Source organism: Loxodonta africana, chromosome X (assembly GCF_030014295.1).
Source record: "Loxodonta africana isolate mLoxAfr1 chromosome X, mLoxAfr1.hap2, whole genome shotgun sequence".
NCBI classification, from domain to species: Eukaryota; Metazoa; Chordata; class Mammalia; order Proboscidea; family Elephantidae; genus Loxodonta; species Loxodonta africana.
The window spans coordinates 78,478,469-78,493,775 of NC_087369.1; the positions used below are offsets into that span (position 1 = coordinate 78,478,469).

The following is a 15,307-nucleotide window of genomic DNA, read 5'->3' on the forward strand; positions in this document are numbered from 1 at the left end:
CTTCATGCCCTATTCATTTGATAAACAATACTGGTGCCTGCTACGTCATAGGTGCTCTGCTAGATACTAGTGATACCCAAATAAAAAGAACACCGTTCTTACCATCAAGGAACAGCTCAGGATTTAGTAGGGAGAGAGCCATGTGAAAAATTAAAAATACAATATAGTAGGTGATATCATTGAGCTATGCTCAAGGTACAATCTGTTTGGAGTGGGCTGTGGAGCCCAGAGGGAACATATGAGTTGATTCTTGAAGAATTTATAAGGTTTCCAAGGTGGTGATATTCCTGACAAAGAAAAAAGCTTGTGAAAAGGCACAACTGTGACAAAGCAGTCAACTAATTTAGTATCGTGGGAGCATGTGTTCCCTGTAGGATGGTGGAAGATGAGGTTGGAGAGGCAGTTTGAGACCAGATTATGAGTACCTTGTAGGTTACGCTAAGGAGTTGAGATCTTGTCTCCTGTATTACAGGGGTCAGACAAAATAAGTGAGTGACAAGGACAATATTAGAGAGAAGAGGAAGGAGATGGGGGTGGGGCGGGTGACTGTGGAATTTGATAGCCTGTGTTTGTATCAAGGGGTCAGTTCTAGCTGAATGCAGCCATAAGGGAATGTGGACACTCTGGGCTTATTTATTTGTTTCTTTAAACAGAAACAGGAAATCTGGATTTTTTTTTTTAATGTGAAATGTCCTGATTTCTAATTTTTTTTTAATTCAAAGTTTTAGCCAACGCTGCATCAAACACAACACAACAATTTGCTGGATGTAGCCTGCGGGCTGTCATTTTAAGACCTGTGGTGTAGGTAATGGGGTACTTATGGAAGCATAGACACTAACTGTGGAAACACTTAAAAAAATGACCATGTACATTCCTCACTGGATTGCCCCAGACCAACAATTCTACTGCATATAAAAACATATGTTCTTCCTCTGGCGGCTGTTGAGTTGAGCAAAGTGAGGCACAAGGTCAAATACAACCCCCAGGGCTTCTGAGGAAGATGGTGCAACTCAGGGTCTCAGTTAAGCTGTTAAAAACCTGATAGAACATGGTAAACTGAGACCAGTATGGCCCCTGAGCATGACCACCACCACCAGAGATGGCTTCATTTGTCCCCTTTTCATTTTAGGGGAAACAGGGACAGCCTCTTTGAACTGTGTACGCAACCAAGTCAATATAGTCAGTTACAACACAAATAAAAGACAATGTTATAGCTGTTCAAAATCCTCATTTTACAATTGGAGAAACTAAGGCCCCCAAAAGCACAGTGACTTGCAAATTAGTGGCTATGCCAGATCTCCTGACTCCTAGTCTAGCATTATTTTGAATAATCCTGGGCTGTGATAATTAAGGTAAATCAGCCTGGCAATTTCCCCAGCAGCTGGAGTTCCTGGACTGGACAAGCAGGACTTGAGAGCAGCTGTTAAATGTTTTTTTTCCTGTCTGTATAATGAAACCCTGGTGGTGTAGTGGTTAAGAGCTATGGCTGCTAACCAAGAGGTTGGTAGTTTGAATCCACTAGCTGCTCCTTGGAAATCCTATGGGGCAGTTCTAGTCCGTCCCATAGGGTTACTATGAGTTGGAATTGACTCTGCAGCAGTGGGGTTTTTTTTTTTTTTTTTTTGGGTGTAATGATGATATTCTTTGAAAACTTTATATTTCATGGGTTAAGGTTAATGAGAGGACACAAAGATGTTGTTGAAGCACGGAAACCATTCACAAAGTGTGTGGAAGAAAAGTTGGCTGTGGCTGAAATATTTAAGACCTATGGTCTCTGTGCTTTCTGGACTGACCTCCCACCAGATGATTTTGGTTTAGTTTTGTTGTTTTCCTTTTGTCTCTCTTCTATTTTACCGCTATTTTTCTCTCCCTCCCACCAGTCTAGGTTATAGGTCTTCCCATCCACACTCCTGGGCATTGTTGAGCCTCCTTGGTGGCATTCGTGATGGCTTTGTCATATCACTGAAACTGAGAATTACTTGCTTCTCAATTAATAACACGGGAATGGGATTGCAAGGTGACCAAGAAGCGTGAATATTTCCCTTCTACGGTCATTAAAAAAAAAAAAACTTTCTTTTCCACCACGGTCATTTAGCTCTCTATAATCTCCAACTAACTGTTGTTAATTATGACTTTTGATTTAACTAATCCTTTACAATCTTCATATCAGGATCTATTGTTCTGACATCTGCCCACTTTTTTTGTTGTTGCCTTGAATCCTTTTCCGATTGGTGCAGCTGTTAAAGATGCTGCAGTTGCAGCAGAATACATCTGGAACATTTGGCTGACTTGTTGAACTTCCCCTAGGGACTGCTCCAGGGGAAGGAGAGGAGGGGTGGAGGGGCCAGAACAGTTGCCTGCAAACAGAGATGCCAATACTGTCTGGCCATTCTGTGGACCACCCTTGTAAAAATCAACCTCATTCTGGCTCTCAGTTTCCCAATTTGCTCATTGAAGTCACGTGTTCTCCACTGAAAACTCCTGCTGCAACTGAAGAAGAGAAACTATTCTGGTTGTGAATTCTCTTATATAGCACTTTTTACGAAGTAAAGGGATTTTATACATGTTTGCTGAATTAACATATAAGAAATCTTAGGGGACTGGTTTGACCTTCAGGGGGCAACATCACTTCAGTCCTGCCTGGCACAGGTCACCTTCTTCCTCACTTAGATTGAGCCCCCAGACTCAGTCCAGGAGGGAGGCTGCCTGAGTCACACCCCATTCCCACTCCCTTTGGCTCCCAGGCTCCCGACTCTTCTTTTCTTCTGGCACGCCAGTGGATTACAAACACAGCAGACATGGTTTCATTCCAAACCCAGAACTGTTTTAATTAGTTTAACCTCTGTTAAACGCTTTGAAGTTCGAAAGTAACAGATAAGTGCTGAATGATGTTATTAAAAACTAAAGTTAATTGCAAGCATTTCTGTTAATCCTCGTTTCTGCCTTCTTTTCTTTGCTCTCCTCTTTTTCCCCCAAGGTTCCCAAATTCTTCTCAGCCTTCCCCTCCTTCCTTCTCCCCCGTACTGGCGCTAAAGGGTTAAATAGGGGTGGAGTCCAGGGATGAACGACAGCGGCAGTAACCTACCCGTACCGGGAAAGCGGGAAGAGCTGGGTGGGGCTGCCAGGCAGAGGCTAACCCACACGCCTCCAGGCCCCGCCCCGCGGTTTGAGGCGCCCGTGGAACGACAGGGGGCGGAGCACCCAGACTTGGCGGGACGGGTGGTTGGGCGTACCAGCAGCCCCTTGAGGGATGGGGCGGGGTCGGTCAGGGCCTCCTCCTTCACTCCTTCGGCGGGCAGAGCCGCCCCTCTCTCCCGCCCCTCCTCCTCTCTTTCCCACCCTTAGGAGTGGAGCTGCACATGCGGCTGCTCCTTGCTGTGTCCCGCCCAGCCACCGACGCACAGGAACGGGTCCCTGGAGCCCCCAGCCGATGGCAGGACAGTAGCCGCCTGTCAGGGGTCCTGAACGGTTGAGGCAGACGCGACGGCTCCTGGGCCTCAGAGAGTGTGTGTCTCCGGAGGCCATGGGCTACCCAGAGGTAGAGCGCAGGGAACTGCCGCGCCAGCGGGGAAGCCAGGGCTGCGGCTGTCGCGGGGCCCCTGCTCGGGCCGGCGAAGGGAACAGCAGCTGCCGGCTCTTCCTGGGTTTCTTTGGTTTTTCTCTGGCCCTCCACCTGCTGACGTTGTGCTGCTACCTAGAATTGCGCTCCGAGTTGCGGCGGGAACGGGGAACCGAGACCCGCCTTGGCGGCCCCAGCACCCCTGGCACCTCTGGCACTCTGACCAGCCCCAGTGGCCTCAACCCTGACGGTCCCATCATCCGCCACCTCGGGCAGTCGTCTCCTCAGCAGCAGCCGCTGGAACCCGGAGAAACCACACTCCCTCTCGACTCCCAGGACGGGCACCAGGTGAGTCACCTAGGAGGGGCGGCGGCAGCAGAGGCCCCCTTCCCTTGTGGATAGGGCGGGGGCCCTCCACCACAGGGCCCTGGGAGGACTCTGCCACCTCGAGCCAAGTTAGAGGGCAGGACCAGGAAGGGGGCAGGCCAATGAGGGGAGGGGTTGCCCCAGGGCAGGTTGTTCTAGGTCCCTGGCCCAGCTCACCCAGACTCTATGAATCCCTTGAATTGGCAACTCCGTCCGGTGCCTGCCTCTGCCGCCCCCGGCTACGGGCTACCTCAGGGAAAGTTGGCAACGCTCTGGCCCGGGCCGCGGAAAGGAGGTGCCCGCGCTGCCCCTCTGAAGGGTTAAGCGCGAGTAGCTTGGCCCCCTGGTCTTGGTGAGGTTCTCTGCCCACGGTGCTTGTTTTTTCGTGTCCAGGGCTGGTGGCAGCACTAGTAGACTCTCCTTTGGAGTTGGAGGTATAAACAGCTGTAATAAACGCTCCACGCCCGTTGAAACAACAGTTAACCGTATTTTCAGCGCGGGGTCATTGTGCGCTGACCAGTCGTGGGCTTGTTTACACTTACCTGCAACTTGAGACTGAAAGCCTGGTGGCGTAGTGGTTAAGTGCCACAGCTGCTAACTAGGAGGTCGGCAGTTCGAATCCACCAGGTGCTCCTTGCTGTTCTATTCTGCCCTATAGGGTCGCGATGAGTCTGAATCAACTCGACGGCAATGGGTTTTCTTTTTTTTTTTTTGGTTTGTCCTCAGTGCTCTAGTGAGGATTAGCGCCCCTGAGGAATCCTGGTAGAAACATGCGGTCTTGTTAGACTACTTTTGAAGAGCAATTTAAGAAAATCTATGGAAATAAAACTCACCCTTTGCATGCTATTTCTAGCTTTTTTGGGGGGGTGAAATGGGGGAGGTGGGTGTGAAGTGTCGTCACTATTTCTAGCTTGAGAACAGGAATTTATTGATGGGATAATTTCTCAGGAGTAGGGTCGCTGTGAGTCGGAATCAACTCCATGGCACACAACTACAGCCTCTCAAGAGCAGTTTATTTATATTCTATCTTTATGGTGTTTGTGCCCTGATTAGCAAACTTTGGTGTTTGTTTTTTTTTTTTTTACTTTCTCTAGCTCTTTATTCAAGTAAACTTAGTATAATTAAAGTATTGTCTCAATGTCTATGTTTTGTCTTAATAGGGAAAGCATCCAAGGATCTTTTTGAGGTGGTTAAAGAATAGTGAATTTGTACCTCTTGAGGAAGAGGGCAAGTTGTGCAAATAAGTTCCTTGAGGTTGGGGAGGCAGGCCTTCTATATTTACTGCCACATTCAAAGTAATTGTCATAACTCTGTAAACATTATTTGTGCTAATTTGACCACCTAGCCAAAGTTGTACTCTATAGCCCATCCCATTGCCTTTGAACGACTCTATAGAGGCATCATATTTATAATACTGTAATGTTAAGACTGACACATTTTTTACATTGCACATTGAAAAGTTGCCCTGAGCCTTGAAATGTCTTGCTTGCACACTCCAACTTATATAACAGCTTATCAAAGAAGGGAATCAGCAAACATGCTTCTCATACTTGAAACTTTAAACAGTGTGACTAAATGATAATTAACTAGGATTTTGGCTCCTTTATCTACCCATCCCCCCTACCAATGCCCAGCAGAAATATTTAGCAGCTGAACAATGAAATTCTGTGGAAAGATGAGGGAATTGAGCTTCTTTAGTCAAATGTGGCCAAACATTTTTTGGCATTCAGAATGGAGAGACACATCTTTAAGGACTGAGGTTAACAGAACAGCTGTACTCTAGGGCTTTTGTAATGACATGGGACTATCACAGGTGTGTAATGGAGTTTCTTGCCTGCTTTTTGCATGGCATTTTAAATTGCTCTGTCAGGTTTAAACACTGATTCCTATCTTCTGTCCTTTATTCTTTCTGTTTTAATGTTTTTGAGCAGTAGAAGCAAGCACACTGGCTGTTTATATTTATTGACATCAACTGGAGTCGATGTTTTTTTAGAGTTACGTGGGGCCATATGAATCAATTTTATTTGATCCTCTAGGAGGACATGTTAGGCCCTGGGTGAGGAGTGACTTGGTCAAGGTCACCCAACCAGGGCGACAACTAGTATGGAAGTTGATCTCCTGACTTGCAGTTCAGTGTTCATTCCCCTATGGCATACTATCTCCTGGGGACTCTTTTTGAAGGGGGAGTGGAGGTACATAGTAGATTTTTTACAAAGTAGAGGGCTCAGATCTGCACCATTTTCTTCTACTCTACCTACGTTTTGACCAGACTAAATTTAACCATGTATTTCTTATTCTTCCTTCACTTTCAGGAAAATTGGAGTACACTTTGAAGGAATTTTAGCCCAGATTCAACTTAAGTTTATTTTGAAATGTTAGCTTTAGTATACAAAAAGAAAAACAAAAGGAAAAGTTTATTGGCTATTAGGGTAAAATTGATACTGAAGCACATCTTGGGTAAAATTTCTAGTGCCCTGGTGCACCCTCTGCTGGCTTTGCAGGGACATTTAATTGCAGTATCTGCTGACAGTCAAGATTCTACAGTTGTGCTGACAGACAGATTTTGATTCATAAATAAGGAAGTAAACAGCCTTGTGGGATTTGGCCACGTAAGTCATATTTTTATATTTTAGTTTTTCAACACAAACAGCTGCTGTTACAGCAACTCTTGGATGGAGAGGGAAAAAGATAAAAATATGCACCCTTTAATGGGCAGTACATTCAGGTTTCTCACCAGTATATCTGCAAGAGGTGAAGGCAAGTTGATGAGAATAAACTGCAGGAAGGTATCATGAGACCAACTGGGCAGAATAGTCAGAGGCATTTCATTGTGAACACATGTAAGTCTATGCAGTTAGGCAAAAGTAAACATATGCATACTTAAGAGATGAACTACAAAAGTAAACATATCCATGGTTATGAGATGATGGGCTCTTGGCTCTCAGTTACAACTCAAAAAAGGGACCTAGAAATCACTATAGATGTATGTATGTTATCCTTCAATTAAAATAAATAAATAAAAGGATGCAGAAGGGCAGTCAGGATACATAGCAGAGTGATCACCAAAGTTGCCCATGAGAAATGTTGAAAAGTCTTCCCCAGTAGTGGAGACACAGTTGCTGATAACAAGTGACAGGGTTATATCAGATCTTCTGGAATTATATCTGTTTCCTTTAGCTAGAGCAACCATGTACCTGTAGACTTACCTAGATACTTGATGGAGATGATCTCAGTGGCTAGTTATATCCCATCAGTCCCCAACTTAGACAATACACAATATGATTGTTAGAGTGAAAAAATAAAAATTAAACTCACTGTTGATTATTCTGTATAGAAGTTTGCCCATTCGTGATTGTGGTCCTCAAAGGCCAAGAATATGGTGAGTGTCATCAGGAAGGGTGTTGAAAACACCAAAAGAAAACCCTTGTATTTTCTATGTAAAAGACTGAAAGTGGATTTGCATTCACAATTATACGGGAAATTTTGGTGACTACGCCTTAAGAAAAACATAACAGCTAATAAAAGTCCCCAGAAACCCAATTTTATGATCAAAAGGGTAAAAGGACTTCCTAGTTGTTTTTTCAGTCTGAAGAGAGGTAGGTTGAGAGAGGGAAATGATCAAAGGATACCAAACCATAAGAAAGATGAGTAAGGTTAGTATATTGGTAAAATTTAACAATTCAGTTCAATAAATAGAATGCTTGCTATGTGCCAGGCATTATGATAAATTATTTTAATGCTTGACAGATTGTTTTTTTGGGGGAGGGGGAAATAAAGGTAGTATCTCATTAACTCATTGCCCCAAGAGATAGTCTAAAGTGAAATTCTAAGGTTTAAAAAATTTTTAGAAATGAAAGTATGGGCTGCCTCCTTTTTCCACGAGACCAGAACTGGGTGGTATCTGGCTACCATTACAGAATGTTTTGTTTTTAATATTTTATTGTGCTTTAGGTGAAGGTTTACAGAGCAAAATAGCTTCCCACTCAACAATTTGTACACAGAATGTTTCAAGATATCGATCAAAGTCTGCTCAGTGTGTCAGCACTCTCCTCATTTTTGCCCTGGGTTCCCTGGTACCTTTCTTCGGTCAGGTTTTCCTACCTCTTCCTGCCTTCTCATCTTTGCTTTTAGGCAGATTTTGTCCTTTTGGTCTCATATTATTAACCGTTCTAAGGAACTAATTCCTCTCAGGTGTTATTATTTATTTTGTAGGCCTGTCTATTGTTTGACTGGGAGCTGGTCTATGGGAATGGCTTCGGTTCCATGTTAGAAGGGTGTCTTAGGGCCATAGTCTTGGGGGTTCCTCCAGTCTCTATCAGACCAATAAGTCTGGTCTTTTTTTATGGATTGATTTTTGTTCTACATTTTTCTCCCACTCTGCCTGGGACCCTTTATTGTGATCCTGGTCAGAGCAGTTGGTAGTGGTAGCTGGGCACCATCTAGTTCTTCTACTATCAGGGTCATGTAGGTTGTGATTCATGTGGTCCATTAGTCCTTTAGACTAATTGCTTCCTGAGTCTTTGGTTTTCTCCACTCTCCTTTGCTTTGGTTGGGACAAGACCAACAGTTGCATCTTAGATGACTGTTTCTAAGCTTTTAAGACCCCAGACGCTACTTAGTAAAGTAGGACGTAGAACACTGTCTTTATGAACTGTGTTAAGCAAATTGACATAGATGTCTCCCGAGTCAGTGGTTGTCAGACTTCAAGCCTAGTAACTTTGCCCCTTGATGTGTTTGGTTATGTCTAGGAAGTTTCCATAACCATGACCCTTGTGTGTTCTATTGTTTATATTAATATACTGCAGCATGTACAAATGTGTATGTAGTAATATCTGCAACCCAATCTATATCTGCAGGTGGGTGTGCTCCCTTGCACCCTCCCACTCTTTTTTTTATCATACCTCTCTACCTATATATCCATTTGTAGATTGTTTGTTAATACTATTGTTGTAGGGTTGTCTATGTTATGGTAATTACTGTGATTGCCCTTTATTCTTGCATTCCTCTCAGTGCCTTCTTTTGTCTTGGTTCTGTTGTGAGGATTTCCACCTTATTGTGTAATGTATTTATTTCCCTTTACCAGTGTTAACACGTGTCTTCTTTCTGGTTGGTGATTTTCTCTCCCTCCCCCTCCCATCCCTGGTAACCATCAAACAATTGTGTGTGTGTGTGTGTAAAACCCTTTTCTTGATTTTGTATAGTAGTGGTCTCATACAATTTTGTCTTTTTGTGATTGACTTATTTCACTCAGCATAATGTCCTCCAAGTTCATCCATGTTGTAAGATGTTTCACAGATTCATCCCTGTTCTTTATCATTGCATAGTTGTCCAGGCATGGGTCAGTAATGTGAAACTTGCCTTCAAAAATGGAGGGTTCTGAGAGACCAAAGAAAGCGGCGAGAAACTCCAGTGTGGTAGCAGAGGAGTTTATTAGGGAGACTTACAGATGAGGCAGTCCTGGGCAGCTGCAGGACCACAGCAGATCTCTGCACCCCACAGTGGGAGGGCAGAAGTTTTACAGTGGCTGTGGACAATAATGGCTACATGCTAGGGATTTATATAAGGATGACTTAGCAAACTGTACTGAACTAGTGGACCACATGAGGGTGCTCATGCTTGGCCTCTCAAAGCCTGTTTCCCCTTCAGTCCACCCCTCAAGGCTGGCTCTTACAATCTGGCACCCTCCCCCACTTGTGCTGTAGTGCAAGAGACCCCGTTTCCTCCCTGCCAGGAACAGAGATAGAAGTGGGGTTGGCCAGGTACCATATGGTGCCCGCGCATGTACAAGAGACAGAGAAAGTTACTGTGTGCCCAGAACAGGGGAAAGCCTTCTCTGATAAGGAGAAGGAACTGGGAGAGAGAAGGTGACCCAATTCCCAGCCTCCTTATCAGAGAATTCCCCGGGCTCAAGGCCTTTACTTAGTCAGCCTGGATGGGAGGCATAGAGGCAAACCATTCCCCCAACAGTTCACCCCCCAGACTCCCATCAGGGTGCCAGAAAAATAAGCTAAGCAGTACCAAGTCCTGGTTTGTCCATGTGGCCGTTGAGCTGCATGTCTGTGGTTTGGTGTATAACTCTGGTGGATGTTATATTTGTGTATCATTTGAGGCAGCATTTAATGAGGGTTACTAGTAGGAGTACCCTCAGCAGATTGATCAGGCCTATTTGTAGGAGAAATCCCAACCAGCTACCCCAGTTGTGGTTTAATCTAAGCCAACTGAATAGATCAAAGGGCTGCATTTGTCCAGTCCTGTGTATGTATAACATGTCCTGATTAATTTATATAAAAACAGCCTATATCTCCCAACATAGCACATTACATGAACAGTACACATTTCAGTACAAGTAATACAAAAGCTCCCTTTCTCAGCACAACTGAACAAGGTATTACCATTTCAAAAAAAAAAAAAAAAGCACCAAACCTGTTGCCTTCCAGTCAATTCCAACTGCTAATTCAGACTTGGTGTAGTCATTCAATGTACACTGGACCACCTGGTCATATTCTGCAAGTTCTCCATGTCCAGAGTAATGTCAAACCCAGTCTTAAAATACCGTTCTCAGAGGGAAACCGTCCTGTCCTGTGCCATTTAAATTTTTAACACACAGATAGAAATTTCCTTCTAAAGTTGGAGCACTTCCCACGGACAGGTTTTATATTTTAACAAATGTTTTCCATGAGTAATGGACTTGACTGTATTCAATTACCACATGATCTCCTCAGTACACCAGGTTACACATTCAGTTGGTACACGAGGTATCCTCCTTGTTGACAGATCAGCTGGAACAATGCGGGGAGATGTCTTGTCATCTCCGTTCAAGTGTTGACAGAGCCAACAATTGGTTCTGGTTGGTAGCTCTACCAAAAGCCTGTGTTGTTAGGGCTCATGGATGAGCGGTCTGTCCATCATTGTGAGATAGCCTGGGAGGAAAAAGTGACAACATTAACAATTCCCCCCTCCCTCCCCTATCTCCTGTGGGACTTGAGGTGAAGATTGCCTGGGTATTGCCACTCAGACTGTCTGTCCTAGTCTTGAGGCAGTGACCTCTGTGGGAGCTCAGATATTTTTTTAAAATAATTTTTATTGTGCTTTAAGTGAAAGTTTACAAATCAAGTCAGTCTCTCACGCAAAAACCCATATACACCTTGCTACACACTCCCAATTACTCTCCCCCTAATGAGACAGCCTGCTGTCTCCCTCCACTCTCTCTTTTCGTGTTCATTTCGCCAGCTTCTAACCCCCTCCACACTCTCATCTCCCCTCCAGGCAGGAGATGCCAACATAGTCTCAAGTGTCCACCAGATCCAAGAAGCTCACTCCTCACCAGCATCCCTCTCCAACCCACTGTCCAGTCCAATCCATGTCTGAAGAGTTGGCTTCGGGAATAGTTCCTGTCCTGGGCCAACAGAAGGTCTGGGGGCCATGACCACCGGGGTCCTTCTAGTCTCAGTCAGACCATTAAGTCTGGTCTTATGAGAATTTGGGAACCCAGATATTTTTTCAGGAACAGTTGTATACAAAAGAAACACATTTTATAGAATGGACAGTTTGATGAAACATATGGTGCAAAGGAGAAATGCCCTTGCATGGCACTGCTGCATTGAGACCCCAGACTGCCTGCCTGAGATGTGTAGTTCAGTCCCCTTCCATCAGCCATTCCATTGATGTCCTCAGTCACCCCCATGGCTTGAGGGTGATATAGAGTGTGAAGAGTTCATTCAAGATCCAGTGGAAGCCTCCGTATAGGATAAGAGGCCCTGATGTGATTTACCTTCAAGAACGCCCTGGCCTGTTGGCTCAGGAATCTGTCCCTGGACAGGTTTTAGCCTTGGCCAGGGTCTCATAGGCAGGTCAGCTTTTCTATGCTGTCTGGTGTTTTCCGATGACAGTGGCAGTCCATGTGTATAGGCACAGTCTAGGATGGTATGTGAATCTCCATGGGCTGCCCTCTCTTAAATCCAGGAGGTGGTCGGTTGTAAGAGTGGTCTGCTCATTGGTTGTTTTTCCCTCTCAGTGTAGGGGCCTTTCTGGTGACTATCCACACAAGTAACAAAAGCTTATTAGGAGTATAACTGATTTTTTTTTTTTTGCCCAGATGTCTCATCCCCATGGGGGTTTGCTTTATATGTCAGTCTGAGAATTGACAGTGGCCAGATGAAATGGCCAGGCTATTAGCTATAGCCTATGTCATAGTTTCTGTGTACACCACTAAAAATAGCCCTAATGGCAGCAATTCCACTCAGGGCTTGGAGGCAAAAGTTTACAAAAGTACATTAATACATCAATATCATCAATACATATAATTAGGGGTTTGTAGGGGTCCTGAAGGGACTTAGACATAGTCAAGCTTGGTCAGGGGTCACAATGATGGTGACCTCAGACCCAAAAGTTTTCCTCATTTTGCTGCCAGGTGTTATAGAGATCACAGTCATCTGTGCAATGGTACCTAAATACCTAAGACATACAATTTTTTCATTTTCTCATTGAACTTTAATTGTAACATAAGGCCTTTGGTCCTCCTTGGTGACAGAGGGACCTAGGCTTAATTCTCAGTTTTAATTATTTCTGGAAGTCAGATAATCTGGGCAAAGTTGGTAGAACCCTCAGTCAATTGTGGAGCCACACTGCCACCATACCAAGTACAAGCATGGGTTCAGCCCAGCTGCCTGGTAACATGGAGGTGGGCCCTCCTATTTTAGTTTTCCCCTTACTATTATAGCTGTGACTATGTTGTTGCTCAGTTATCTTGGTAGGGGCAGTTATCAGAGGATTCCAGAAAGGGCCTTTAAGGTCTCTTAAAGGCTGCTGAACACAAGCTATCTTGAAGGGCTTTTTGCTCCTTTTTTTCCCTGCTCTTTTAACTCTTGCTTTGTGCTGGGTGTTACAGTGTGTTCTCAGTTCCAGGGACCTGCTCAGCCCTGCCAACTATCTCCAGTCCTATTGTTGGAGGGCTTTGAGCAATGGCTAGGGTATTTTTCCCCTAGCCCTTGAATCCCCCATCTTTACAAACCTGCAGGTGAATGTTTCTGGTTGCTCATCCTGTTCATGGATGCGGCTGCTCAATATGTCAGCTGTGACCACACACGACTGCCACATATCTCTTTTTCACTGTAACTCTTTCTGCAAAGCTGTCATGTGCACTTCAACAGCTAGCTGGGCTTCAGTGGTCAGCCAAACAGCTCAGAGCAGCAGCCCTCTCACAGCCACTACCACTCTTCTAGCTTCTCTTCCACACTTATGAAGGTGCATGTCTGCTCACAACCGGGCTATGCCACTTGGCATTTTCAGGGCATGCCCATACTCAAGCAGTGGTCCACAAGTATCAAGTATACGGGCCAGACCTCCCCACATGGAGGTCACTGGCCAACCTGGGATTTCCCTTGCAGAGACCTCACTCCCATTCATGATTTCCTTGGTCTCCTGACTGGCTCACCAATTGTGTAGGCATGGACCAGTAGCATGAAACTTGCCTCCAGAAATGGAGGGTGCCGAGAGACTGAAGAAAAGTGGGCATCTCCAGTGTGGTGGTGACGGAGCTTATTAGGGAGACTTACAGATGAGTCAGTCCTAGGCAGCCGCAGGACCAAAGCAGATCTCTGCACCCCACAGAGGGAGTGTAGAAGTTTTATACTGGCAGTGGACAATAGTGTCTACACGCCAAGGGCTTACGTAAGGATGACTTAGCAAACTGTAGTAAACTAGTGGGCCACATGAGGGTGCTCATACTCGGCCTCTCAAAGCCTGTTTCCCCTTCAGTCCACCCCTCGAGGCCAGCGTTTGCAATAAGACATGCTCCCCATCTTGTGCCATAGTACGAGAGACCCCGCTCCCTCCTCTCTGGGAACCGATAAGATATAGAAGTGGGGTTCACCAGGTGCCATATGCTGCCTGTGCATGTGCAAGAGACAGAGAAAGTTACTGTGTGCCCAGAACAGGGGGAAGGCTTCTCTGATAAGGAGAAGGAACTGTCAGAGAGAAGGTAACCCAATTCCCAGCCACCTTATCAGAGAATGCTCTGGGACCGAGGCCTTTACTTAGACAGCTTGGATAGGAGGCATAGAGGCAGACCATTCCACCAACAGTAGTATTCCATTAGGTGTGTGTACCACAGTTTGTTTATCCATTCATTAGTTGATGGGCACGTAGATTGTTTCCATCTTATTGCTGTTGTGAATAGTACTGCAATGAACATGAAACTGCATGTGTCTGTTCATGTTACAGCTCTTAGTTCCCTGGGGTATATGCCTAGGAGTGGAATTACAGGATCATATATAGGCATTTCTATTTCTAGCTTTTTAAGGAAGTGCCACACTATTTTCCATAGTGATTGTACCATCTTACATTCCCACCAGCAGTATGTAAGAGTTCCAGTCTCCCCACAACCTCGCCATTATTTGTTGTTTTCTGATCACTGCCTGTCTTGATCAAAGATTCTATAGAAGAATCCTGATCAAAAGGGGGGAAATGCAGAACAGATTTCAAATTTTCATGGACTCTAGACTTTCTGTAGTCACGGAGGCTGGATGAAGCCCTGAAGCTATTGCTCTGAGGTAATCTTTAAGCTTCAAGCCAAAAATATCCCCTGAAGTCTTCTTAAAACCAAACAGTAGTTTAGCTTACCTAGTAAAAAATGTGTAAAATGGCAGGAGTAGTAGTATCAGTGTCATCCGAACCTGTCTAACTTCCTGGGGGACAATGAGAATCACTATCAGCACAAAGCTGATTCCACTGAGGTGGCGATCAGACATACCTCTACTCTCCAACCTTTTTACCAATTCTGACACCAGTCATCCTTCCCATAGCGCTCTCTGCTTCCCTGCTGGATTCGATAATCCGTTGCATTGGCCACACAGAACTCACAGACCATACTTAGAGTTAAGTGGTTTATTAAGGAACAGGGTACAACTTGGGATCAGGATTAACAGGCTACAACTCAGGAATCAGGATCAGGAGGCATGTATGCAGTCTCTCTTCTTCAGTGCAGGACAGCTCTCTTAGCTCCTTTTGGCCCCCTGAGGACAGGCTCCTCTCAGCCCCCTCAGGACAGGCTTCCTCTGCCACGGGGCACCTTCCAGGCCTGTTGTCACTGGCTCTGCCACTGGGCCCCTTGCTATCTTTAGTGTTACAGCTCTTGACCAGCATTACAGCTTTTAGGAGGTTCCTTGCCTCCTCTCTCTCTCTGCTTCTCCCTGCTTCTTTCCTTATGCTTCTTTCTGCTGCTTCTCTTCTTGCTTCTCTCCGACAAACCTCTGTGGGGCTGGCTGGTTATATACACAAACTCCTTGTCAGTTTCAAGGCATGGCACTCCCACCAGGGAGTGACCAGTCCCCTCTCAAGAAGCCACAGACACTTCGTTTGCATAGGAGGCACAGTCATCAACTG

The 15,307-nt window shown here is 45.2% G+C and overlaps 1 protein-coding gene across 1 annotated transcript in view; it reads left to right on the top strand.

Annotated features, from left to right (window-relative positions):
- The first annotated feature begins 3,234 nt into the window (after nt 1-3,234).
- EDA (ectodysplasin A) overlaps nt 3,235-15,307 on the top strand; it is a 638,371-nt gene continuing 626,298 nt past the window's right edge. The window contains exon 1 of the mRNA XM_023551453.2: nt 3,235-3,907. Coding sequence (XP_023407221.2) covers nt 3,524-3,907 — 384 coding nt within the window. The 5' untranslated portion in view covers nt 3,235-3,523. The remainder of the gene's footprint in view (nt 3,908-15,307) is intronic.